General features: G+C 45.1%; 2 protein-coding genes across 11 annotated transcripts in view; one reads left to right on the top strand and one right to left on the bottom strand.

Annotated features, from left to right (window-relative positions):
• Window positions 1-355: 355 nt before the first annotated feature.
• PVALEF (parvalbumin like EF-hand containing) lies at window positions 356-14,193 on the top strand. Its single transcript, XM_080994138.1, has 5 exons — window positions 356-438; window positions 9,669-9,784; window positions 10,542-10,677; window positions 12,180-12,295; window positions 13,416-14,193. Exons 2-5 carry the CDS (start codon window positions 9,679-9,681, stop codon window positions 13,460-13,462), a joined length of 405 nt encoding a protein of 134 aa, XP_080850264.1. The 5' UTR covers window positions 356-438; window positions 9,669-9,678; the 3' UTR covers window positions 13,463-14,193.
• An 8,530-nt stretch (window positions 14,194-22,723) lies between these two features.
• The window catches only part of CEP131 (centrosomal protein 131), a 31,071-nt gene continuing 26,006 nt past the window's right edge, over window positions 22,724-27,788 (bottom strand). For all 10 annotated transcript variants that reach the window (XM_080994419.1, XM_080994417.1, XM_080994423.1 and 7 more), the window contains 4 exons: window positions 26,660-26,837; window positions 26,132-26,328; window positions 24,873-24,933; window positions 22,724-23,065 (listed from right to left, as the gene is read on the bottom strand). In XM_080994419.1, coding sequence (XP_080850545.1) covers window positions 22,991-23,065; window positions 24,873-24,933; window positions 26,132-26,328; window positions 26,660-26,837 — 511 coding nt within the window. In that variant the 3' untranslated portion in view covers window positions 22,724-22,990. The remainder of the gene's footprint in view (window positions 23,066-24,872; window positions 24,934-26,131; window positions 26,329-26,659; window positions 26,838-27,788) is intronic.

The following is a 27,788-nucleotide window of genomic DNA, read 5'->3' as shown; positions in this document are numbered from 1 at the left end:
GAAACGCCTCCCTACTCCTCTGAAAAGCTGGGAACAGGAACTGACAATATGGCAGAGCATGATCCTCGTCATTCCAGCCCATTTCATGGGAAAGGACTGGTTTCTGCTGCATAATGGTAAACTTGTTTGCCTGTTTGTTTGTTTGTTTGTTTGTCTGGTGGGGAGCATACTCCGCAGATCTTCGCTTTGGCCAATACGATATCTGATGCCGAGCATCCAGTTGCCAGTGGCAATTGATAATACCATGCAACCCTGGAAGATGACCCATTGGCGTCTTGAAAGGGCCCAGGAGAATTGCAGGATGCATCCCTGACAGGTGCATCTTGCCATAAATAGCAAAGCTGAGCAAAGGGACCTGGCCTTATAAAAGCCAGGGAGGTGGTTTTAGCTTTCCAAAAAGGAGCCTCCAAGACACAGCCTGAGGAAATTCTGCGGGAGGTAAGTGCTTGCTGTGGATATAGTCAATGCCTAGAGAGAGGCAAGCTAATGTATTAATATGGTAGTCAGAGGGAGGGGACAGTTAGAGAAAAACTGCTAAGTTTTTTCAAGAGCATTAAGAGTTACACTCAGAAAATCCCTGTGATTAGTGAAAGAGGGAAAGAATGGAACTAGTGGAGGCAGTCAAACAATCCAGTTCTGAGAGCTAGAATAGTTTGAGAGCTTAGTAAACTGGTTAGGAATACTAGCTTTGTCGAAGGGATGTTCTATGAACCAAAAAGGTTGTTGGCATTTAATCAAATCAGTGACCCTGGCTCACATGGAACACCTGTGGTGCACAGCATAGGTCGGATGGCTATGGAAAACCAACACATTGAAAAGCTAACATCCCATGGTATTTCAGGCAACAGGTGCTGAAACCACCGATTGAAAGTTGCAATAAAGGAATTGGTGGTGGTATTGCTGTGGAAAGGATAGCCAAGTTATATATTTAAAAAAGGTAAAGGCAGATGCATACTGATGTTTGCGTGTGTCTTTGTTTGTTTGTTTGTGAAGGAGGGGATTTTGAAAAGTGGGAGCCAGTTGGCTCTTCATGCTATAGCCTGATTAATGGCGTACTGTGAATTAGGAGATGACTCCTGGGTTGCTGTTCCTCTAGCATAAGAGTGGGATGCAACACGCCATGGACCTTGGTGTAGTGTTATGTCCGATATATATATTGTGGTTTGTTTTGCTCAGTTAAACCCTGATTGGGAAGCCAAGAACAAACTTTGAATTCAGATGAGAAACCACAATTCATAGTTTGGATGTAGTGCTAAGTCAAGGGTCATTCTTTGTTGCTGCTGCTAGGGGAGGAGTAAAGCCATTAGCTATGTTGTTCAGTCCCTGCTCCTGCCAACCTAGCAGTTTAAAAGCACATCAAAGTGCAAGTAGATAAATAGATAAATATAAGTAGATAAATATTCCTGCATTGCAGGGGGTTGGACTAGATGATCCTCAGGGTCCCTTCCAACTCTACAGTTCTATGATTCTATGATTCTATGATTCTATGATTCTATGATTCTAGATACCGCTCCGGCGGTAAGGTAAACAGCGTTTCCATGCGCTACTCTGGTTTTGCCAGAAGTGGCTTAGTCATGCTGGCCACATGACCCGGAAGCTGTCTGCGGACAAACGCCGGCTCCCTCAGCCAGTAAAGCGAGATGAGCACGGCAACCCCAGAGTCATCCGCAACTGGACTTAACGGTCAGGGGAACTTTACCCTTTTTTACCTGTAATGTAAGCCATTAATGATGGCTAATGATGGCTAAATGTGACCCTTAAACAAGGCCTGCGTGTGTGATGCTTTGACTACACCCACATGCTCAGGACTGGAGATGGAACAATCTGCCCATTTCAGATCTCTGTTTCTCCTTTTCCCAGTCTTGGATTCAGTTCTCCACATTTCTACAGCAACCCGCAAATTTTATTTTTAAAAGTCCTCATGAAAATTCTTCAACAATTTTGGGTGAATTTCTTCTGATAAACATGTTTGTATGCAGTTTTGACCAACCTACACATTTTTGCAGGCAATTCCTCCTACTACAAAGCATTTTTGTATGTTATCATCACCAATGTATTCCCTTGTTCGCACGTTTGTCTCCAATCTCATACCCTCCAACATTTATCTGATGAAAACAGGAACATCCTAAGGAAAAGTGGGAAATTCTGGAATCAAATCAGAAACCGAGATGGCTTCTCTAAATCAGGAATGTCTCTGGAAAATAGGGACACTTGGAGGGTCTGCAATCTATGGTTTTTTGTAAACATTGTTTGGTTGGAAAGCTTTATCACAAAATTCGAATAGGTTTTTGCTCCCCTGTGTTTTTAGAAAGTGCAAATCTGATAGATTCGGCTTTAAATGCAAACTGAATTGAATTACTCCCCCTTGCCTACTCAGGACTCCAATGCACAAGCCTGCTCTTGCTGCTACTACAACTTCTGTGCAGTTATTTGGTGCCAACAGTTTGCTAAGTGCAGCCTTTTAAATTAAGACATAGAATAAATTAGAGCCGGTGAGGGGGTGGAAAATGCAGTTTTATTTTTATGGGGGGAAGACATTTAAATGCTCTCTCTGAAAGAACTTGAGGAGAGATGATTTGCAAAATGTCAGTGTTGGAAAAGTCCAACTCTCAAACGCTAGAGATAGTTAAGAAAATGTTTCGTGAAGGCAGAGGGCTTCAAAGATGCAAATAGACCAAGGGGCTGGTGGAACATCAAAGACACAAATACAGCAAGCCCCTTTTCTACTTTAGACAAGAGGGCCTCCATGTCATGGCACTTTTTGCAAATGACACTTGAGCCTTTAAATCCCAGAGGGGTAGTAAAATAAGAGGGTAGTCCAGACATGTCTCCAGAAGAGGTGAGAAAGTACAACGCCTACAGAGGGTCTCTCAGCATCCGGGAGTATCCATGGGCAATATTATGGAATGACACCTCCACAGTGCCAGATGGCTTGGCAACCAGCACTAGTGAATATATTTTTGTCCAAATACTGGGATCACACCAGCATCCCCTTACCATGCCTTCACATGTCCAAATGGATTGCTTCACTATTCTGTTCTGTGAACAGCAAAACAGCCTCTGAGTTAGTTACCTCATATGAAAATGGCTGATCTCCCTGAATGCTCAAAAGTCATGGGAGAAGAACTGCCCTTGTCCTTTCCTAAATAAACTCTTGGCAGGCAGAGTCCGACAAAACATAGGGAGTCCATTGGGAAAGCTGAGTTATTTAGACTGTGTGTGTAATCCTAGAACTAGTTCACATCACAAGACGTTGCCTTGCGAATATAAGAGTCCCTTAGAGGAGGCAATGGAAGGGTCAAGACGAGCACAGGAGGGGGAGCTTTCTTCAGAGTCCCAGCCAAGCCACAGAAATAAACAAGTCTCCCACTACAGTAATATGGAAGAGTGGGTGTCAGGATATATGTTGTAGAGTTTAAAGAGGAAAGTGTGGAGGACTAAGTGGGGTCAGGACAGGCCTTCAAGTTGTTGTCACCCAAGTGAGGCAAGGAAGCAGAAAATCTTGAGGAGGTCTGAGGCCTACACAACTGGCTGCTAGGCAAGAATTGTCCAATTGCACACTTATGTGTGTTTCCTAGAAGTTCAGGCTCATGAAGCACAATGCACTGCTTCCCTAGCTTCAGGAAAGGACTAAGTTTTGGTTTCAGCTGCATTCAGTTTCATCAGGAGAGTGCTAATACTGGGAAAGACGAGCTACGACAGAGCCTGTTGAAGGACAATAGTACAGGCAACTGTTCGTTTGCTCTGCTAATCTCCAGTTATATCACTGTCATGGAGCACTGCATTTTTTGGGGATTGGAACAGGTTAGGCACATAGCTGTCAACTTTCGGATTTGAAAATAAGGGATCAGCAGCCTCACCTGTCCTGGGGACAGTCTACGGGATATCTAAACATCCAGGATAGCAGCAGGAAGCAGCAGGAAACGGCACTGGAATAAAGGAATTTCCCACCAAAAAAAGGGAAGGTTGACAGCTACGGTTAGGCAATCTTTGCACGCAACAGGTTTCACACAGAGGCCCACCTTGGTGGGAAAGATTGTTAGGAAACAAAATGATCACATCAGGGTGTGGACACCTTAAGGTTCTTCACGTGTCAGCACATGACTGATCTAGGCTTGCAACATTTCACCCCAATCTAGCCTGGTTGCCCTCTCAGGTCACTGATTTGCAGCCTTCTCACACCTGAAGCCACACTGTATGAAAGTCTATTTCTCATCCAGCTAAGAACAGGAACCCTCTAACACACTGCTCCAATCCTGTTTTTCAAGATGCTCACAGCTAGTTCTAGCTCCATTTGTGCCCTAGCAGTATTTTAAAAATCCCCACAGTATTTCACCAAAGTTGAATGATAGCTTTTACTTTGAAGAACTTGGTGGAATATATATGTAAAACAATTTCGACCCAATGAATTCCTAGGTCATATCAAACTCAGTGACCATGAGGCCACGCTAAGAGTGCAATTGGCAACTGGCGTTGGCACGGCTGATTTGCCTGCAGATGCATTCATCCAGAATATTAACTTCTCCTATGGGATGCAACAGTTCACTGTAGGTGTGAATTTGAAATGTGGCCTTGATTAAACCTTTGCAGCACGGGTCAGCAAAGGCAACATTCTTTCTCTACATTGAACAGAACTTAGCTGGGAACTAACATTCGTCTGCATATCTTTTACATAGTAGATCTTTCTATACTGCAACTCCCATCTTCTCTGAGCTACTGGCATTCTGGCTGGGGCTGAAGGGAGTTGGAGCCCACGTTGGCTACCCTTGATCTAACCCAAAAAGGAAAGCTCAGTGTTTTTCCTAACGCTTACAGCCTGGTTTATCCGATATGCTTTCGTGTATACCAAGTGACAGTGATTCTGGGATAGTGTGGCCAACTGGCAGCTCGTGAGCTACATGCAATTTTATCTGCCCTCTGGAGAACCTGCTAGAGACGTGCCAGAATGCCCCCCCCCCCCAGTTTCAGCTGGAAGAATAATGGGTGGGGTGGGGAGCAGGGATTGCCTTTCTGCCTAGGCCTGCTTTCCTATCATGGGATGCAAACGTTGCTTTTATAAGCTCCTGCATTACACCAGCCTACATTCTGCATAATCAAATGTCAACACTTCCACAGTCTACAGACAAACCTCACTCATCATTTCCTAAGGGAGAAAAGACCACACCCTCAGGATTGGGCCCTCGGGTTTCCTTTTTCCTTGCTACTGAGAGTGGGAGCCAGCTTTGTCTTTCATCTCCTTTTCAAAAAAAAAATGTACCACCAGCCTCCCTTTTTGATCCACTCATGTTCCTTTGTAATCCAGCATTTTGCAGTGGCGTTCTGTTGTTGTTGTTAAATGAAGTGTGCACTGCAGAGTTTGGGAAGTGAGGGTGACTCACCCAGGAGTTAAGCTCGTCTAGCAGACGCTTGGCTGCCAGCGAGGGGGAAAGAGCCAAAGAGGCTGAGCCCAGTCAGCTTGATTGGCAAGATGAGCAGCTAGCTCAGTGCAACAGGATTTACTGGAATTTGAAATCTGCCTGTGGTTTTAGCAGGCAATTGAAAGCTTCCTTCCCTTGGATTAAACGGGAGATAATCTCGGTAAATAGCATGACTCCACCATGTGGGGCTGAATCCAGACGCACACGCATGACTATATCACCCAAGATTCACCTCTGTGAAGGCAAACGGATTCAGAGATGGAGGGAAGATGCTACACGTCCCTCTTCCTGCAAGGCAGTATGAACCAGTAGACATAGTGGCTTGTCTTAAGAGTGGAGGAGCAGTTCTGAATGAGTTCCTAAAGATGTTGCCTAGCACAAGCCTTGAGGCAATTAATGGCAATCCTTAATCATCCCTGGCATATGCTCGTCCAGACTTTCCATCAAAGCTGACAATGACAGCAATCACTCAACTCCTCTAAATGATGCATTCAGTTGCCTGTTTGTTCTTCCCCACAGAAGCAGCCTTTCCTGAATATTCTACAGAATATCCATGCAGCTGCAAATTAATCCGGAGGCTCTTTCCCCTTCTCTGTGTGGCAGTGAATAACATCTCTCTTTTAATAATCATGCAATCTACATATGCTCCATTGTCCCTATTTACCAGGGAAAGTACTGGTAGGGTGTGGGGGGGGGGGAAAGCGGAGTTGCATTTTCCCCTAGTAAATTTATGTTCTCTTTGGCCTTAGATGGATTTTGGGTGTGTGTGCCCTTTTAAAAAGCTAGTCAGTGTGTACATTATTAAAATTTTGATTCTTCAGGGTTCAGCCCCTCTCCCACAGAATCTAGAAGCCATATATCTTAGGAGGAACAAAAAAATTAATATAAAACAACTGCTCATGGCATCTCCTCAGCAGGGCTGACCTTAGGAATTTTGTAGCCTAAGGACAAAATGGCGCCTCCCACATCCCATGTACGAAAGTCGAAGAAGCAGGCAGTTGACAAATACTTCAGCAGGGGTGATGAGACAGAGTTTGACCACTGCCCTTGAGGGCAGTAGACTAGCTTAGCGAGTGCAAGCCTAGCCATGTGTTGGCCACAGCTCTGTCAACGCTCCACCCACAGCATCTGCTGCCTGAGGCAGTAGCCTTACTCTGCCAAATGACAGGGCTGGCCCTGTCTCTCTCAGTTACAGGGTGGCTGTGTGTTCTTCCTCATGGGGACAGTCCCCTTTTTAAAGGAGTACTATATGTGAAGGGCTGTCCCATCCAAACCCAATTCAAAGATAAAGAAGGGAGAGCAAGATAGAACTGGACTGCAGACTGAGCAAGCACATAGGCCACCCCTCACAGTCTTCACCTCTATAGTGACATATATTGTGTTTCTATTTAAATTGTGGTGATTATTCCTAGCTTTGGACCTATATCAGTTCATGCAAATTTTATGCAAGTAAGTGTCCTCTTTTTTGGTGATGCATTTTCCTTTTTTCCGTGATGCACAGGTGGCTACCCTTCCTTAGCTGTAGGGTGATCCTGGCTTCAAAACTTAAGTGTCCACAGTTGGGCCTGGTGAGCATTTAAGATCCCCAACCCTAATCTGCAGGTTGTCATCAGATTGTATTTTATTCTGATCCTGATTTGATTTTAGGAGGTATTTTAATTGATTGCCTGATTTTATGTTAATGTGTTAAACATTTGATGTTAGCCGCTCTGAGTCTGGTTTTGGCCGGGGAGGGCGGGGTATAAATTATTATTATTACTACTGCTATTATTATTATTATTATTATTATTATTATTATTAACATACAGTGGTACCTCAGGTTAAGTACTTAATTCGTTCCGGAGGTCCGTGCTTAACCTGAAACTGTTCCTAACCTGAAGCACTACTTTAGCTAATGGGCCTCCCGCTGCTGCCGTGCCGCCAGAGCATAATTTCTGTTCTCATCCTGAAGCAAAGTTATCAACCCAAGATACTATTTCTGGGTTAGCGGAGTCTGTAACCTGAAGCATATGCCCAAGGTACTATTTCTGGGTTAGGGGAGTCTGTAACCTGAAGCATATGTAACCTGAAGCATATGTAACCCGAGGTACCACTGTACTAGCAGGGATGGCCCACCCATGAGACAAGGTGAGGCGACTGCCTCAGGTGGCAGGATCCACAGGGACAACATATCTGGCCTCCAAGGAATGCACTATCTGCTACTGCTGCTGCTGCTGCTGCAGTCGCAGTCACAGCAATGGCTGCGGCACACTCCTTGGAGACCAGATCTGACTCTTCCTCAGCAGCCCCCTCTTGCCACCTCTACAGCAACCTCTTGGCAAATAAGGAGGCATTGCTGGTCTCCTCCCACCCCTAGAGAAGCAATGGTGGAGGCTGCCTTCTGGGGTGGAGCTGCACCCTCCTGGAGTGATTTAGGGCAGGCACCTTTCCCAACCGCAATTGGCCTTTGATTCCCACTTCAGCCATCTGATTTGACCCCCCTCCCTTTGTTCCTGATGCACTTCTTCCCTCACCCCTTCTTCCCATTTTGTGGTTCGCCTCAGGTGCCAAAACGTATTGGGCTGACCCTGCATGCTAGCAAGCTGAATGCTGACTCGGCCATTAATTTGTACCTCATCCGCCACTCATGCGCGAGATGAGCTACAAGCCTTTAAGAAACAACTGTGTTCTGCATGACCATTCATGCCTTTATTTGTCTGTTCACCACCGTATTAATTTTAGAAAGGAAACAGTGCAAAATTACTCTGGGGATTGCTGGTGGGGGAGAGATTTATTGGTAACATAATAATGTCAGGTGGGGGGGAGGGATTAGTGCATTGCATAGTTGGCTTTCTTGTAAAGTTGCAGAACTTTAAAAAAAAAAAGTAATCAAGGAGTTTGACAGAGCAGAGGAAAGGAAAGACACAACTGGGCAGAATGCCAAGAGAGTGCTGCTCTTGAAAAAAAAAACATTATGTCTTCCTTCACCCTCAACAAAGGGTGTGAGTGGAGGAAGATGAGTCTTGGCTTTTGCACACAAGAGGAAATCGAATTGCCTTTGGGCCCTGCTGTTCACCAGTCCCACCCCTCATTTCTGAACCAGATAACCCTGCAACAACTCTAAATTAGTATACGTAGTTGGTTCCATTGTAATATTGAACATCCTAAAAAGTATTCTTAAGTTTTATGTTGTTGTTTTTTAAAAAACCACTTTATGATAGCTTTACTGGTTAACTTGTTTCAGAAGCAAATGCAAGACAGACTTCTGTGGAGTAAATAAAAATACAGTGGTACCTCGGGTTAAGAACTTAATTCGTTCCGGAGGTCCGTTCTTAACCTGAAACTGTTCTTAACCCGAAGCACCACTTTAGCTAATGGGGCCTCCCGCTGCCGCTGCACAATTTCTGTTCTCATCCTGAAGCAAAGTTCTTAAACCGAGGTACTATTTCTGGGTTAGCGGAGTCTGTAACCTGAAGCGTCTGTAACCTGAAGTGTCTGTAACCTGAAGCATCTGTAACCTGAAGCGTCTGTAACCTGAAGTGTCTGTAACCCGAGTTACCACTGTAGCATATAGAGAGGAGCAAAGGAAGCAGCCTTATTCTGAGTAGGACAATAGGGCCATCTATCTCAGGCCTGCAATTGGCAATGACTCCCCAGAGTTTCAGACAGAAGACTCTCCCAGTCCTACTTGGATATGGTGTGGATTGGAACATTGAGCCATGGGCCTTCCTCGAGGAAAAGACCAAGGAAGAGTACAAGAGACCAGCGGTGGCGGCAGTACAAATCACAAAGCACCTAGTTTAACTGTCTCACCCGCCATGAGGAGAAGGAGTCACTCTGGTCCTCAGTTCCCTCGCCCCACCTGCAATAATGCTGACTTATCTTGCAGGGTTATTGCAAGGAACAGCAACTCAGTAATGCACATGAAGTGCTTTGAACATTTGAAAGTACCGTACAAGTATTAAGCATGCTCATCTTATAGGGCTGTCGTAAGGATTGCAGAGATATTTATGTGAAGCACTTTCCACAGTGGAATGTGCTTCATAAACACTGCTTTGAAGCAGTTCCTAAGATTCACCTGCTGCTTTTGAGTTGCTGGGACTTGGTTTGGCTTCTTCCTCTTCTCTACCTGCCCCCCCTTCTCTGCAGAGAAGTTGCTTGGAGGAGGTTCTGATGAGACAAGGGGGAACACTCAAGTCAGACTAGCGTTGCTGATGCGTTATGTGCGATACAACTGCATCATCTTACATCCGCACTCCATTTCTTTTGTAGCAACAACGGTATGGCGGACGATTTTACTTGCCAAGTCAAGAAGATGGCCTTGGCCATGGGGGCATCCCTGTCTGACAAGGATATTGACCTGCTGCCTTCAGACATGAGGCATCATGGTAAGGAACAGATTATGGGTGCAAGCCACGGTGCACATCTGCAACAGATGTTTAGATTAGCTCATCTGGAGCAACAAGCGCTCCTCAGTCCCTTACACTGACCTTCAAACACATAACCCAAAGGTTGCATACAGTCCCTCCCCGGATTTTTCTGTGCCCCCCCCCAATTATTTCAAAATATATATACTGACTGTTCCCATAGGCCACCCAATGTGATAGATTTTTAAAAATATTGTGTGTGCCTATACCTCTCTCGTAGGTACCTCACTATGATGCTGAATGGCTTTTGTAACCCTCCAGATCCCCAAAATGTGTCTCTTTTAATTGGCCACACCCACCTTTTCACTTCAGCCATGCCCACCTTGACACATGGTCCTCAGAGGTCAGCGCAGCCTTTGGCCTGAAAAAGATTAGAATAACACTCCTCACAAACCTGAACTCAAAGGGTGGCCAACGGATTAATGAGTATAACAGGGGGTTAACTAATCTACAAGAGATCATCATTAGCATGAACCATACTTCTAAATATATGTAGATCTTGGGTTCAGTGTCTACAGGTTATTTTCCTTTTATTTGCTCCTGGCTCAAGCTGCCACCCAAGAAAACTTGGGGCCCCATTTTGGAGGTCTGCGTAGCTGCGCCTTGTATGGGAAGTCAGAGCTTGCTCACCTCACTTCTGTAAAGTCCTTCAGCCCCCAAAATCCACCTCACCGTAACAAAGCAGTTTTTGAATTAAAAGCCACCCAATCTGTTGCAGCTTCATTCAACTACGCCAAGTTCTTTGAATATATGCGGCAGTTTCTGACATCAGACGACCGGGAGATACACTTGCGAAAGGCCTTCCAAGTGCTTGACAAGGACGGGAGTGGATTCATTGAGTGGAATGAAATAAAGTAAGAAACCTCTGATGTGAAGTGTTGTCAAGTGCCAGGAAGAGTCAACCTGGGACGACACCCAACATTGGTCAAACCGAGAGTATATTGAAATCAATGTGCTTAACTTTATTGATTTCAAAGGGTCTGCTCTGTGTATGACAAGCATTGGGTATCACCCATTCATTCATTCTTCTTACAACACAGAAGAATTTCTACATACACATAATTTTTGGAAGGTTATTTAATCTCTATGGATTACCTTTTTTCAGACTCGAAGCTAAAAAGGATCTCAGGTAGCTGGGCTTGCCTGAGACCTTTAAGTGTTGGTTTGGGAACCAAATGCCCCTCAGTTGCCAGGATTAGGGCTGGGCAATATCTGGTTTTTGACATTGTGATCTATCACCAGCTAAACATCAAAATATACCAGTATATCACAATGTGTGAAATAAGGATGGAGCTATGTAGAGGCATTGGTGGGCTGCACAGTTTTCCCCACATTGTGATTTTTTGCATAGCACATGTACACACACACACACATCGTGATTTGTGATATATTGCCAGGTCAAAAATTATGAAACCAATATCACAATACAGGCTTCAAACCAATTTTGAACGATCTATCGCCCAGCCTTAGCCAGGATAGACATGCGAACTGATGAGACCCAGCACTGAAAAAATACATATTTGTGACCAATGCTTTCCCATAGATTACACTCCTTTTGGCACACTTTTGGGTGTCAAATTACCCTCCCTGTGGCAACCCACCTGCTGCTTGTCTGTCATTTTTCTTGGACTCAAGAGGGCCAGTTCTGTTCAGAGAGAACTGGGATACGTTACCCGGTCAATCCTCACCCCACGTGTTTGGATGACAAAACGCAGGAGAGCCCTGTCTGAAATCATTATTGCAGAAAACGTTTGGGCTCGCTACTCTTATCATCCTGGCATGTCAGGCTGCACTGCCAAAACCCACTTCTATCTATAATAATGACAAACTCTGTTCTCTATTGCACTTGATAACCTTGGCTAAGACGATTAAGACACATCCTGCATGCTTAACTATAGGCATCCAGGTCTGTCAGCAATTCAGCTTCCCCCTCTCCCCCTTTCTTTTCTTGCTGCAATCCTGTATCCCAAAGCAGGAGAAAAGAGATGTCCCAGAAGAGCAGATGTCTCTGCTACATGAGATGTGGAAAAACAAGCCTACTGTATAGCCTGGAACAGGAACAGGGAACCTGTGGCCGAACAACTGGTGTTGGGACAACAGCTCACATCATCCCTTACCATTAGTTATGGGGCTGATGGAGCCCCAAGTTCCCCATCCCGGAGCTAGAATATCTTGCAAAACAAGAAGCTCCAATTCATAGAACCTTAGATTTGTAGCCCTGGAAGAGATCCCAAGGGTTATCTGGTCCAACCCCCTGCAATACATTTGTGATACTGGCTCTGCTACTGACTGAAGAGTAATCGCAGAACCACATGCTTCCACTCTCTGAGGCTCAGCTTTTCCCTCCTACCCTTAGGTACATCTTACAAACAGTGCCCAGCAATATGCCAGTGGTGCCCTTATCAGATGAAGAGGCTGAAGCCATTATCCAAGCAGCTGACACAGATGGGGATGGCCGGATTGATTTTGAAGGTGGGCAGAGAATGTATCATGGCAGTGATGGTGGCATCTCTGGGGTATACAGCACTGGGGGCTCAGAAGCAGAGGGCGCCTAGTCCTATTTAGAACTGGATGGGTCTACCTGCCCAGTTCCCTGTATCCAATACTGTAAGGGGAAAGCCATGTAAGCCTAAGCAAATGCAAAATGTGGCAGAAGAGCTCCTGCTGAGATTCGATCACCACACCTGGAGCTGATCCGAAGGACATCACTAGAACCAGGTACTCAGAAGATAATCGTGGCAAAGTTATGTAAACTGCCAGGGAATACTGTTGGGACAAGTGGCCCTGGAACAGGTGGGAAGTGAGAAGCCTAGAAATAGGCAGTGTTCGTTTCGGATTGTCTTTTGTTGATTGTTGTGTAGTGTCTTGTTTTGTACTTGTTTTGTTTTTAAAACTAATAAAGCATTTTAAAAAAGAGTGTTAGAAAAGCCTAGACTGTGGCCACTTTTGATGGGCACTTTGGTAAGCAATAAAGGTCAAATACATTGCCTGTCTCCCAACCATTACCCCCAAATCCCCTATGCTAGCCTTTTTACATCTCCTAGGCTAGGGCTTACCCACATTACCTTTTACCCTGCTCTTTCCAGGTCTGCGCTTTAGTGCTCAGTGTCAATTCAGGTTTTCCATGGATTGATATTTGCTCCGATTGAGCTTTAAAGAGCAGGTTTTTGCAGGGAAAGCTCCAGAGCAAAAAGAAAAAAAAGGGTGGGTGGGTGTGTGCTCAGACATGGAGCTTTAAATAGCAGACCATGCCAGGAAGGAGAAGAAGAACGGTAAGCAGAGATAAATAAGCCCCTAGTTTGAGTTTCCCCTCAAGTGATGTCTGCTCACCAACACTGAACTAGTTAATCAATCAATTCAATTTATATCCTGCCCTTTCTCCCAGAGGGGCCCAGGGCATTAATAATATTCAGCTGCTCATGCAGTTGGACTCTGTCTGTAGAACTGGTGGTGGTCCCCAAAATTTATGAACTGGCTTATTAATACTTTTTTTTTTAATGGGAAGGCAAAACGTTAACGAATAACTGCCTTAAATGCAGCCCCCATCTCAGACACTAAACCTACCTACTTCATCTGCCTGTTTCTATTGCAGAGTTTTCCGATATGGTCACAAAGGAAAAGGTTCCAAAGAAAAAGTAGAAAAGACCAAGAAGAACGGCCTCCCGTTTCCCTACGCAAGAATGCTGTGCTGGGGGTGGGATGATGGAACTTACCTGTCTATGATCATGTTGCACTTTTTGAAAGATCTCTCCTTATTATTAATATTTTTGCAGGATGCAGTGGGTAGGTGCGTGGGGAATCTGCAGCTTGCTGTCAGGGTGTGCTGAGAGAGGCCTCTCTCTCCAAACTGGAAAACCAGCCTGTTAGTCACAAAATGCTACCCAGCCCTTGAATAGGTTTCTTTCCAGGCCCAGGCTACCTGCCCCAGAGCGATTAAATCTCACCTGGCCCGGCAGTGGCAGACTCCAACTATGGTGACGGAGCGAGACCAGCTCTCCAAACTCTTAAAGGGTGATTATGGTTAAGAGGCACGTGCTTCCTCCTTTGTCGCAAGCCATCCTTTGGTCTGTGTTCATCAAATTTAGCTTTGGCCTATCTGCTCCCCACTTTGCCTGGTAGTAGACTGACTGCTTTTGGTGGGGAAAGGAGAAGAGTTTGCCAGCGTTTTTGGACAACAGGACTGAAAGCGAACTGGAAATGCTTGCGCGTGTTTCGCAGCCTGCCCAAATTCTGACGCGATATTTTCTCTCCCCGGACCTTCCTGCTAGCTTTCCAGTTAGGAACCATTAAGAGCCTAGTGGGTTTTGCGCCAAAGGAAAATGCTACTTTTGTCCTTTCCTGTCCAAGGCAAATAAAAGCCTTCTGTTTTAGCTCAGTGGCTACTGCGTCCTCCTTTGTCTTGACTCTTTGCTTTTGTTTCACCCTCATTGGGGTCTGGGGGGGGGGGGACAGGACGGGAAAGAAGGAAAGCTAGTGGCAGATCTGCAAACCCCCACAAACTGGGTCTCTGTCCTGTGAGGAAGGGTTCTGCTTCCCTGAGCAAATAGCAGTAGGCCTCATCATCAGCTGAACACCTGCTGCTGCCCACACTGCTGAACCCAGGTGTTTTTTTATGTGCCAATTGGGCTAGGATTTCTTCCCAAAGTCACATTCTCACTTCCAGTGGTGTCTGAATTGAGGCTTGTTGGGGCGGAAGGCAGAGAGGCCTACAGGAGGAGGCCTCAGGTTCCTCCCTGCTGAGGGCAACACTGAGACTAAGAAAAAGAAAGCAGATTGCCATTGTCACTCCTGGGCTGGTTGTAAGAAGGCAGGCTGGTTGCACTTAGCTGGGCACTGCCCCATTTGCCGTAATGGACCAGCCCTACACTGCTAACTTCAGAGGAATCTTCCTCAGAACGGATGAGAGAAATGTGTATATGTGTTGCATTCACTCTCCCTTGCTTGCTCTGATGTCATTGAGTATCACAACGCACCCAGACCCTCCACAACGAACATGCCTTTAAGCTGCACGTTAGATACAAGGACACATTTAACTTCATATTGAGTCTGGCCCTAAAGAATTTGATTTTCATCCTCCTTAACTTTGAGCAGTGCCTACCACAGCTGCAGGGATGCAGGTGGCACTGTGGTCTAAACCACAGAGCCTAGGGCTTGCCGATCAGAAGGTCGGCGGTTCGAATCCCTGCGACGGAGTGAGCTCCCGTTGCTCGGTCCCAGCTCCTGCCCACCTAGCAGCTTGAAAGCACATCAAAGTGCAAGTAGATAAATAGGTACCGCTCCAGCAGGAAGGTAAACGGTGTTTCCGTGCGCTGCTCTGGTTCACCAGAAGCGACTTAGTCATGCTGGCCACATGACCCAGAAGCTGTCTGCGGACAAATGCCGGCTCCCTCGGCTTATAGAGTGAGATGAGCGCCGCAACCCTAGAGTCATCTGTGACTGGACCTAATGGTCAGGGGTACCTTTACCTTTACTTTACCACAGCTGCATGGGTTGTAGAACCTTAACAGCAGAGCTTTCCATACTTTTCATGTCGGAGACACACTTTTTAGACACGCATCATTATGCGACACAGTCGTTCAGTTTTACTAGCAAACCGCAGGTTAAACTAACCCCTTTCCAGCCCCCGGAAGGAGCATGGCGACATACCTACATGCTGCAGCCGACACACAAACATGTCACGGCACACAGTTTGGAAAGTTCTGCCTTACAGGGTTCATACCCCAGGAGATGCTCCCTGGCTGCTGGGAAGGATCTGAGGATGGCAGAGCAGCGGTGGCAGAGCCAAAGAGTGCCCCTACTTCACCAGAGTGCATCTCAACAGTCATGTGCTCAGAAGAGGGCTGGTTTTTAGCACATGGCCTGAGAGAGGCTGGTTCTGGATGAGAAGGTTCTGCTCTGTCAACTTAGGCAGGGATTCCTCTTTTCTGCCTACAGGCTCTTAGCAAGCTGAAGTAAAGATGATAGAAATCGGCTTGCTTTGGAGAAAAAAGAAAAGGCGAATGAACAAGTGACAGATTGCCCATGTGCACTTGAAGCCTCCTCTATCCAGCACAGCTCAGCTTTTTGAGGTTAAGAGAATAGTGCCATCTGGTGGCACCTGTGCTAAAGGTGAAAATCACATGATTGTCGGCAAAGCAGGGCCAGCCTTGCCATTTGGCAGTGAGGCAATACAGCTCAAGTGGCAGGTGCCTGGTTGTATGCTTTGGTTGTGGGGACAGAGCTGTGCATGCCACATAGTTTGCCAGGTTTCTCCATAACTACCCTGCAGAGAACACTTTCCTACCACAAGTACTGAAATAAAATTCAGGTGCCAGCCCAGTCAGCTTCTGTACATGGTATTGGGGGGGGGGGGGGTGCCATGTTGCCCTTTGCCTCAGGTAGCAAAAAGTATTGGGTGGCAAAGTCACCACAAGTTGAACTTTTTCAGAGGGTTGTTTTGGAGTGTGTGTTTTTTTAGCATGGTGACAGGTCCCTGTGAATTCTCATTCACGGACTGGAGTCCTTAATTCCTGTTCATATCTGGGAAATCTACACAAAGGGCAATGGCCATGTAACTTCAGTCTTGGTCTTGAGAGGATTCAAAAGGCCATGGTTGATTTCCACTGCAGCATACAACATCCATGTTAAAGGATTTGTGGGGTGGTGTAAGAGAATAATCATGCTAACTGGTTACAAGAAAGGATGGACATGACAGAGAAATTGCTATGCTCCCATAGGGATGTTTCAAGGGGTCTGAGAAATCTATTTGTCTCTCCTCGTGGAGCTTATAACCTTAGCAAGACAAACACTGGACAGAGCAAATCTGTCTTCTGGAATTTACTAGAAATGACAACGCCACTGGAGCAGCCCTCTTGCTTCCAGCCATCTGAAGCTTCACATATACATTGTTTGTTGCCATGGAAATGTGCTACCATAAAGACGATTGAAAATAACAAACATTTCATTAAGAACCATCACTTTGAATAATGCATCTGAATTCAGAAGATGCCAAGATGTTAGAATTCAATAAACAGTTTCATATACAGTGATGTTTTGACCTGAATCTGATGTCAAGCTACGGCTCTAAATCGCATTAGAAAATATTGCAAAGCTCAGACATATAATGTTCCTGCTGGTTACTAATGCTAGCCTTCTCTCAAGCTCCATTGCAACTGTAGGGCTTGGGCCACTCTCCAAGATAAACCCTGCATAATCAGTTATATAATGCAGCTGTATTATTTGTGTCTGAAAGGGGCATTGGCCTAGAAATTAGCTAACTGCAAAGATCAAACGTTGCACAGAGAGAATCAGAGGATTAGTACAAGGGTAAATGCCTGCACAAAATGGCAGCACTCCCCACCTTTCTACACATTCCTACTGAATAGTGCGTACGGTGCTTTTACTAGTTGCCAGAGTTCTGGTTTGTAAGGTTCATCCCCGCAAATTCAAAAGTACCCTGAAGCCAGCAAGTGGACCAGCCATGCTGACTGAGGATGATGTGAATTAGAGTCCAACAACAACTAAAGGGCCACCACAGGTTCTCCATCTTTGCACTAGAGCAGGGGTCAGCAACCTTTTTCAGCCGTGGGCCGGTCCACCATCCCTCAGACCTTGTGGTGGGCTGGACTATATTTTTTTTGGGGGGGGGGGGGGAATGAACCAATTCCTATGCCCCACAAATAACCCAGAGATGCATTCTAAATAAAAGCACACATTCTACTCATGTAAAATCACCAGGCAGGCCCCACAAATAACCCAGAGAGGCATTTTAAATAAAAAGACACATTCTACTCATGTAAAAACATGCTGATTTCTGGACCGTCCATGGGCCAGATTGAGAAGGCGATTGGGCCAGATCCGGCCCCTGGGCCTTAGTTTACCTACCCCTGCACTAGAGTAACTCAGCACAGATACATGCAAAAAGGGTAACATGACCAACACATGAAGGTAATCTGGATAAGATGGTAGTTTGGTATTGTTGTCTCTGGAAGTGGTAGAAGATCAAGGATTACTTTCTGAGCGACAGCATACCAGTTTCATATAGGTACATGCATGCAGTCACACCTCTTCCAAAGAGCAGGAATGGGCAGTGTGGCCTCACAGTTTTGTGGAACAACAAATCCTTGAACTCAGGATGCAGTCAGGGATGAATTTTGAACACCGCCCTTTGACATCTAGCATTAGCAGTTACTATGCCTGCTATGAGGGACGCGGGTGGCGCTATGAGTTAAACCACAGAGCCTAGGGCTTGCCGATCAGAAGGTTGGTGGTTCAAATCCCTGCGACGGGGTGAGCTCCCGTTGCTTGGTCCCTGCTCCTGCCAACTTAGCAGTTCGAAAGCACGCCAGTGCAAGTAGATAAATAGGTACCGCTCCGGCGGGAAGGTAAACGGCGTTTCCGTGCGCTGCTCTGGTTCGCCAGAAGCGGCTTAGTCATGCTGGCCACATGACCCGGAAGCTGTACACCGGCTCCCTCGGCCAATAAAGCGAGATGAGTGCCGCAACCCCAGAGTCGGTCACGACTGGACCCAATGGGCAGGGGTCCCTTTACCTTTACCTTTATGCCTGCTATGAGCAAACATTTTGGAGCTATTACCTAATAGTGGCCCTAAAAGAGACCATCTATTGAATGCAAAGTCAGGTTAATGTAATCACAAGAACATGCATGTGTATGCAGTTTATAAATGCACACACACACACAGCAAGTGAGAAACCAGGATTATTCATGTTAGTGCTTCCAAGCTTTGCATAATTAGAACGGATAACAGCCCTGAACACTGTTTGATCGCTGAATTTCATCAACAATGCAAATAAATTACGGTAATCAGGCTTCTTTCAGGAAAACCTTATGCCTGCAGTCCTGTGCATAATTATTTGAAGTCCCACTAAACTTCATGGGACTTGTCTAAGCTAAATTACACAAGGTTAGGTTGTATCACCCAGGGAATTTCTGACAAAGCAGAAAGGGCATATTTGCATGAGGAAGCCCAGCCGAATGCAGTAAATTTTACTACTAAATACACAGTCACTGCTATTGCAGATTCACGTAAATAAACACTTTCGTTCAAGGGCAGACTATTGGATCTGGGCATGTAACTGTCCCAAGTTATCTTGCATATTCCAGCCAGTTGCACCTTACCAGGATCAACTACCTCCATTCTGGATTTGGTAATGCCAACGCAACAGATTACAGACTATCATAGTAGGTTATTTGCACCTCATTTATGTGGATTTTAAACATCTTCCTAGAAAGTGACTTGTTGGGGGAGACGGGGACTGGGACTGGCAGTACTGAATTCCACCATCAGTAACCATGCTGTCATTTCTTACAACCATGGATAGCAAGCAAGAAGATAATCACCTCCTTTCTCCCACTCTGCACAAGACTGTTTATTTCCTACTGAATCTGGGCAGAGCAGCATTCTGAGGCCCGTTTGCAAAGAGAATAAATCCCTCCGACTCCTCATTTGAAACAAGAGCTCTTTCTAGAAATGCTTTCCCACACTGGATTTCACATGATTAAATACTTAAAAGCCTGCGTGTTCATGCAGAGCTGGAGCTGTGATTAACACCGCGACTGGCCCTGCCATAAGCCACACCAGAATGCAGACGTAGAGGTGCTTCTCTGAGGAGTTTCCAAGCATAGTGGGTGAGCAAAGTGCAAACACAAAGGGCAGCCATTTGCACAAAGCACTTGGGTGACAACAGCAGAACAGAGTTTAATAGGACCAATTTTTTTGCTCTCCAAAAGGATGGGATCTTGAGCCCAGTGTCTCTGAAAGTATTACGACATTTTTTTCCTAAGCAGAAAATTATTAATGGTCTTCTGAACATGTGTAGAACATCCCCATGTCACGGAAAGCAGTATTTTTAATTTTAAAAACCAGTATTCAGTTATTTGGACATATGCAGGATACCTCCGTCACAAATGCACTTTATAAGTAACTCCATCTGCTCCTATTTTTCCCTCCCAAACTGAAGGGGGAAAGCAGGAGGAATGTGCATTAGCTTTTCCTTCTCTGACAAAGTCTAGGGAAGAGCATCTGTTTTGCCTAGGCTCCCATCTAATCTCTGGGATTTCCAGGTAGGGTTGGGGAGAAAAACCCTGCCTGAAATCTTGGAGAGCCACTGCCAGTCAGTACTGAGCTAGATGGACCGATGATCTGATCTGATAACAGGCAGCTTCCTATATATGTTCTTCTGCTTGATCTGTGGCTACAAGGCCCAGTCTGTTGGGAGCTGCCTGCCGTCCACAGTTGGAACACAAGCTTAAAGTGAGGCCACTCCTCTCTCACTCTCCTTCCACTCCCTTTTACGTCACCTGCTGTGGTTGGCAGAAGGAACGCACAACACAGTTCAGTAATTTAACAGGAAGCCTACAGATTTCAAAAGGAACTTACTTGGGATACACGGGTGCTTAGGATCTCGAGTCCTTTGCAGTGTTAGCACCCGAGTGGCACACTTTCCCAAGCCACTCAAATCATCTAGGAGGCTCACTCTATATGCAAATAGAACAACACATGGGGTAAACAAGCTTATATGGGACAGGTGTGTTTTTGAATGTTTATGCAGGAAAGCCTTTTACCCAGCGTATCTGAATCTCCTTTCCAAACAAAGACATTGGGAGCTGGAGAAAAATCCAATTTTGTATTATGGCTTTAGCCAGGCTAGCTGCAAATAACAAAAGCGGGGGCCACGGAAAGGGGTGACAGGTCTGCTTTCAATGATCTTCCTGTGACTTCACAAGTTATATTTCATTCATTCCCATATTAATGCAAACATTAGGGAGAATAGGAAAAGATAAGATGTAAAAGCAGGGCACAGTCATGAGGATCGAGCAAGCGTCAGCTTGACTGTGCATTATCAATACTTTTTGTACCTGGTTAGGTTTTACTTGAAGCTATTTGAACAATGCAAAAAGATAAATTGAATTCCAGGTACCCACATAAAATGGACTTTGGGAATAATAATAATAAAAAACCAAGTGTGCCTGCTTCTGCCAAAGACAATACACTGCAAAATACACCTTGGCTGAAACACAGCACTTTGTGACCTGCACGTAGCACATGACAATTCAGACAGCAAGTGGCTTCAGGTATTGTTAGGACTTAAGCCTAGGCCTGATCACAGGTGTATCTGGTAGACAATAGCAAGGAAGACTCTGTGAAAGGGCAGCAGATCTGCAGTGGTCTCAGACACAGGCTCAGAACCAGCCAAATTCTCTTTACAGGCATGTACATTCCAGAAACCAAGGAAAATTTTAGACTGGGCAGATGGATTTTTACAACACAGCTGCCTCTGCCCACCAAGTTACAAATGCGTTATGCTTCACACCCAGCAGCAATAAAAAAAACCTCTGGAGAAGTAATAAAGGGCAAAAGGTAACTAACAACCGGTGAAGAGACATTTGCTTTTAACAAAGTTCCCAGAGTGCTATTGCTGGACCACAGCACTCTGCTGCTGCAGGCAACACAGCTACTTTTCCAGAATTAACAGTTGTGTGTCTTTAGATTAAGTAAAACTAATCTGCTGTGTTAAGGAAATAATAGAAGTGAAATGGTTTAGGCAATTGCAATAGGACTCGTATAAATACTTATTAATAGCTAGGGGCTGTGCCCCTGCTCGCTTCACTCAACAATCCCCCCGGCTTAAGCCCAAGGTTCCCCTCCCCATCACATGCAACTACAAAACTTGCTTTTCACCTTCCCAAACCCCATGTCTGAATCTACTTCTCTCCTCTGTCATGCAGCCCGGTTTTGCACCCATGTTCGTCTACTTCCCCACCCTTGTGTGTAACCCGCCGCACACGCACAAACCACTTCCATGGTAACCTCCTGCAACCTCCTCCTCCCACCCATTGCAACTGCTAAAGACCCTTTTTAACCTTCCGCCCAGTTAGAAAGCCAAGCCAAGCCAAGCTACCCTCCCTTCCTGTTTTACAGACCCTTTCATGCCCCTGCTTTAATCTTCATCCCCATTCAGGTGCCTTCTACTCCCTCCTTTTTTTGCAACCCATTTTCATATCAACCCCTCTTTTCCTACCTCCTCCTCCTTTTTCAACTCGCCCTTGCGCAGAGATAACCATCTTCATGACTCCTCCTCTCTTAATCTGCAAACCTTTTTGGGATGGCGTATGTTATTAAATCTTTAAGATGTATGAAACCTTCAGAGAAAGCCTGCCAAGTTTGCTCAGTTAAGAGAAGGTTAAGTTCAGATTACAGGTGTTGTACATATATGGGTGTTTGCTTGTTAATAAAACACCTGTTCTAAATTACTACATCAAATCTGGAGCTTCCAGTTGAACTCAACTCGTGGTACCAGGGGTGAAATACATGATCTGAAGGAACTGTGGAATATTTGAAGGCCCCCCATATGTTTATCTCTCTCACATGTGGCAGCTGCAGAGTAGAAGAGGGAGAATTTTGAGTACAGAAAGAAAGGAGGGACATTGAAAAGAGGGGGAACTGGCTGTTTTAAACAATGCTTTGAGTAATGTGTGGTGAAGGGAAAGTGAGAGGGAAAATGCTCTCAGCTACCTCCCACCTGCCTGCGTGTCTTCCTACTTTACAACCAGTTCAGATGGTGGCAAACAGGTCAGCTGACTCCTCCTTAGACTCAGCGTTGTCCCTTGTAGAACTCAGCAGGGAGGATGATGGGGACAACATTAGAATTAGTTGGGTTTGGCTGTTGTTGGCTCTGGCTCAACCTACTGTTGTGCCCCCTGCCTCCTGCCCTACCAGTCCGACACTGGTGCAGACAATACTGGACTAGATGAACTAGTGATCTAACTTTGTATATAAGGCAGCTTCCCGTGTTACCAATGGTGCAGGGCCAAGAATGCAACCAACAGGGGGTCTCCTAAGCAGGCAAGACTAGCTTTAGCAGAGAACAGAGAGCGGTAAAAATCACTGCTAGGCAGACATCTTACAAATCAGCTGGATTTACTGTTAAAATACATTGGCAAGAACTGGGATACCACCCAGAGGTCATATCTCAGGCACAAGTAAAGAAACAGGTTAAAAAAAAATATTTTTTCTTTAAAAGGGGGAGAGGGGATCCCTCCCCAACCCACATACAGATTAGTGTTCATTTTATCTTAAGTCTCTTGTGGACCACAACAGGCACATTTCTGTTGTTGTTCGTGATCACTGGCTCTGTCCTTGCAGGGCTGTTGGTACCAGTGCAGCCGCTACTTGGCTGCTAGCAGCTGCTTACGCTGTTGCTCCAAAAGGGCCTCTAGGTGGTCTGCCCTCTTCACGGCCGCCTGAAAAGAGAAAATAATTCAGTTCAGGGGAGAAATATGTATAGCGGCGAAAGGATGTAAGAGGAAAACAGAAGAATTTGCAATGCAAGGATGTAATCGCAAAAGTTAACAGAAGCTAATAAAATGAACACAAATCAAAATTATTCTGATCGTTAAGGAATCACTTTTAAAACAGCAAGGTAAAAATTGTTCAAGGTCTCACTTTTACTGTTGAATTTAATGTGAAGGGGGGGAGAACAGGAAATAGTTACAAGTTAAATTGCAGGGAAATGATTTGGAATGATGGGACAGAAGTGGTTAAAAAGGGTGAGCATAAGCTCCATGTGGCATTGCAAAAGGAGGAATGTTTTACAAGATTGTGTAGGTGTTAATCTAATCACAGTCAGGATTTATCACATTTAGGAAACGGATTCTAATATATGTTGGAGAGGATGTATAGAAACAAGTAATTAGAGATATCCATGGCAAAGTTGTCCTAAAATCCTGGAGACATGGAGGAAAATGTTAAATATCATTAAACAAATTATGGGAACTAATCTAATAAAAAACATGCTGATTAATTCATTTAATTAATTAAATCAACTTTTAAAAAACCATTAATAATCTCTTAACAAGTACAAAGGTGTTCGTGATAAGATCCCGAAAATGTGATAAGGAGTTAGCAATTAAAAAACGGGGATCTTGAAACTGCATTAACATGCAGAAACTAACTAGCCACATGAAAATCAAAGAGAACTGAGAAAGTTTTATTCTATCTTGGGAAAAATCAATGACCAGTTTACTGAAGTGTTTTATTTATGGATTTCTGGAACTTTGTGCAAACATATGTGCACTGTCATATTGATCCAATTCATCCTTCAAAATTAAAAAATAAATGTTAATACTGCTTTTTATTATCAATCCACAGCAATTGTTGTTTTGGTTAATGTTTCCTAGCAAAGAGTTCACACATTCAATTAAATTGCACGCTGGATGAAATAATACTTTTCCCCATTCTTCTTCTAAACTAATTTGCTGCTCAAGTCTTGCAGTGGAGCGGCTCCTCTGTGGCGGATGGCTACAATCATGCTGGATTGAACATTAACCAGATAATACCAAAATTACAAATTCAAATAGCTTTATTCATCTTATTCCCTTGAACTTTACAAAATTAACAGCAGTAGCAGGAAAAATAATAACAAAACGAAACACAGGCTAGAATCCAATGCTGTCATTGCTCATATGGAACAGCTTTTGTTCTAGAAGACATCTCTACTAATGTGAGAGGAGGGAAGGAAATTTTCTCCAACTCTCCTTTCACCCCACACATGCCATCTTCTGCTCTGTTCTGGAGGGTCTAGAAAAGCCTCTAGAACAGATTTTTGAAGAGCTCCAATGGGAAATACCCCACCCCTCAAGTTTTCAGGCATCCACTGGATCAAAAGCCATTATACAAGTGGAGCGGCAAGACTGAATTCCACTCTCGATATCGCTAGCCAGCTACCTTTGGTTTGCTCTTGATCTTTCTTACTGCCTGCAGAAGTCAGAGGATTAATTTATTTTATAGGGCTTTGGCCTCTCCTCAGTAGTCTCTTTCAAGGTGGAGTTGGTGCCACGAGCATTTCATAATTCTTTTGCAAACTGTGACTCGGCAGCCAGCCAGTGCCTTCAATGTCTCTTCCCCTAATGAGCCCAGGGCTAGCTCTGCCATGTCACAATCTCCACCTGTGTCCTTGGATCCCATGAATTAAAACCATCATCATTTTCCTCACTTTGTCTTATTCTCTGCATCAATGGTGACAAGGATAAGCAGGTTTGCAGCTCTCACCTCATGTAGTTTTCGAAGGCTGTTCACTGCTTCCTCTTTCTTCACAATTGCTGTCTTCACTCTACAGAGAAGAAAGCGAAAGGAGACTGAGACCCAGGGTCATACACTTATGGTACCCTTGATGTTCTGCTGTCATGTTGGAAGCTGGGGAAGAAGAGGAAGATGTTCCTACTTCTCCAAGGACAATACCTGCCTCCTCACTTTGGCTTCTCTAGAAGATCTCACATGGCGATATAAGCCCTTTCCCGACATTCAGTGGTGAATGGTGCCCCCAAATGAAGACAGATTTAAGTAGACTATTTAAACATGTAGTAACTCCGAACATGCAGTCTCTGTACATGTGACTGGGCACCCTGCAAAAAGGCTGGGGTTTCTTTAGGCAAAATGTGATGCTGGGGGTGTGTGTTAAAAATAGATCCAGTTATACATGGGTCTTTCTGCTCTCAGAATAGCAGTAAGAGATTATACAAATGTCTGAAAAATGACTGGGGTGCAGGTTTCTTTTTAGAGACAGCAACAAATGAAGAACCACCCTGAGATCATATGATGAAAGGCAGTATATAAATCTAAGGAATAAATAAAATAAAATATGGGACAGGTGACATTTGAAACTACTGGTTAGTGCTGCAAAAATAGATCATTTTGCTTACTTTGCTGTCTAAGATCTTGAAGATCCAGATTAACGGTAGTAAATCTTTAAGCAAAAAAGACAAGCAACTCAACCTATCGCGTTCACATGCAGTCTAGGTCCAAGGGACGAACCAAAGCTACAGGGACAGATCAGTGCTGACTTGAGATAGTGAAGAGGAATTTGTGCTACTGAAAGTCTCAGAAGAAGTGGTGGGACACAATATAGGTTTTTTCAGTAGTCAGGGACAGCAAGACCTCAGAACCAAGCACAGGTCTCTAACCTTCCCTCCTCATGACTTTCAGATGCAAAATACGTCATCAGCTTATTGGTGCCAACTTGCATAAGATTATACAGGTCACAATTCAGCTTGTTGTGGTGCAGAACTGCAGTTATCTAGGCATAGAATGTTAGCTCCCTGATTAGCTACACAGCCCTTTCACATCACCACTTGACAGTTTTGCACCTTGGCAGGGCTGCCACACTAAAACTGACAAGAGCTTCTGCCTTGGGCGTGCATGGGCGGAAAAGACAACCGCAAGCGTCATTTGGGATATGCCAGCCCAGGTTGCTGCAGCATTGTTCTAGGTCAGACCTGAACTCATCTACAGCAAGTGAGATCAATCCTCACCTTTTATGCACTTCTTCCAGCTCCTCCTCTTTGTCCCTCCTCACTCTGTCCAGTTCCAAGCGTTGCCGGGCACGAAGCTCAGCCATTTCTGTCTTGAGCCGCTTGTTCTCCTCCTCTGTGCTCACCAGCCGATCTGCAAATTCCTGCCGGATGACCTCAGAGAGGCTGCTGCGCTCCTGACTTAGCTGATCCGCTACCTGTTACAGCAAGCAGAGAGGGGGAAGAGTATGTGACATATTGATGTCACTTTCCAGATATGCAAGAGATAAAGTCAGAGAGAAGGCAATGCTCAAGCTGCCATCCAAGGTCTGTCTAATTCTTTATTCTGCAGTTTACACCAGCAGAATTTACAGGTCCTTAAACCTTATCCAAAGACAAGAACCCACACACCTCTCCCATACTCATCGCATCAGGGTCTCTGGGATTCCTCCCTACCTTCCCTTTCTCCCCTGGATTTGGAGAGGAACCTGTCTGAGCAGAAAAAGCTTACTAGGAAGTCACCGCTTGCCTTCTCTGTGATACACCCACCTTTCGGATATCCTCTGTCTCCTGTTCCTTCTGCCGCAGCAGACCTCGCAGGTGAAAAATCTCGCCTTCTGCCTCTGAGAGCCGTCCCTTCATCTCGTTGCAGCGCTCTTGGAGTTTACGTTCTGAGTGTTCCATTTCTTGCAGCTCTGCTTCATATTTGTCCCGCAATCTCTTTATTCTGAATAGAGAATGGGAAGAGCTCCTGACTGCCTGCTCAGGCTGGAGCAGACCCCCCAGTTTTATCAGGAGACCTTTGAGGCATAATACAGCTCTTAAGACCATTTATATGAATGAGGTGACTGTAGAGAAGGGTTCTCAAGCTTTCTGCCCACTGGGGCCACTTGAGAGGGCTGAGGTCTAGAAGTCACAAAATATTGGTGGAAGGGTAGAATTGGTTTGGAGCTCATATCCTGCAGCATTGCTTTACAAATTTGCCAAAGCACAAATGAAGTGTTCTGATCTTCTGGCACTCTGAACAAAGTGTGTTTGTGTGTAAAGGCAAGCCAGTCCTGAGAAAGTTCGTTCTGACTTTCAGCTTCCAAAAATACAGAGGTAAGTGCCTTCAATGACTGATAAAGGCACTGTGAGCCATCTATAACATGCACCAGTTCTAATGAATACCTGGAGCTATGAGAAAAATAAAAACGGCAAGGTAGCAAATATGTGGGTTCAAGGACCTAGCCACAAAGGAATACCAGCAATCCCACCTGTAAAGTCAGGATTATTACCTGTTGCTTCAAATGGCCGGTGATTCAAGGAAAGCAAAACAAGTGTGTAAAATATGCAGATACACACCACCTGACTAGGCCAACTACTTGCTTGTGTGGTTGAGGGTCACAATACCTCGAGGACCACATCTCCACATATGAACCAACCCAGACCTTGCAATCATCACCTGAGGTCCTTCTTTGTGTGCTTCCTTCATGCAAGGACCAGAGGGTGGAAACACAAGAATGGGCCTTTTCTGTGGTGGCTCCCAACTTGCCGAATGCTCTCCCCAGGGAGGCTTTCCTGGAGCCTTCATTACATTTCTTTAGGAGCCAGGCAAAAACATTCCTCTTCTCCCAGGCCTGTGGCTAATTAAACAATCTATGGTCTTTTAAACTATGTGTGGAGGGGTTATTGCTTT

Source organism: Podarcis pityusensis, assembly GCF_964106645.2.
Source record: "Podarcis pityusensis genome assembly, chromosome: 2".
Taxonomy (NCBI): domain Eukaryota; kingdom Metazoa; phylum Chordata; class Lepidosauria; order Squamata; family Lacertidae; genus Podarcis; species Podarcis pityusensis.
This window is presented reverse-complemented; position numbering and strand designations above follow the sequence as displayed.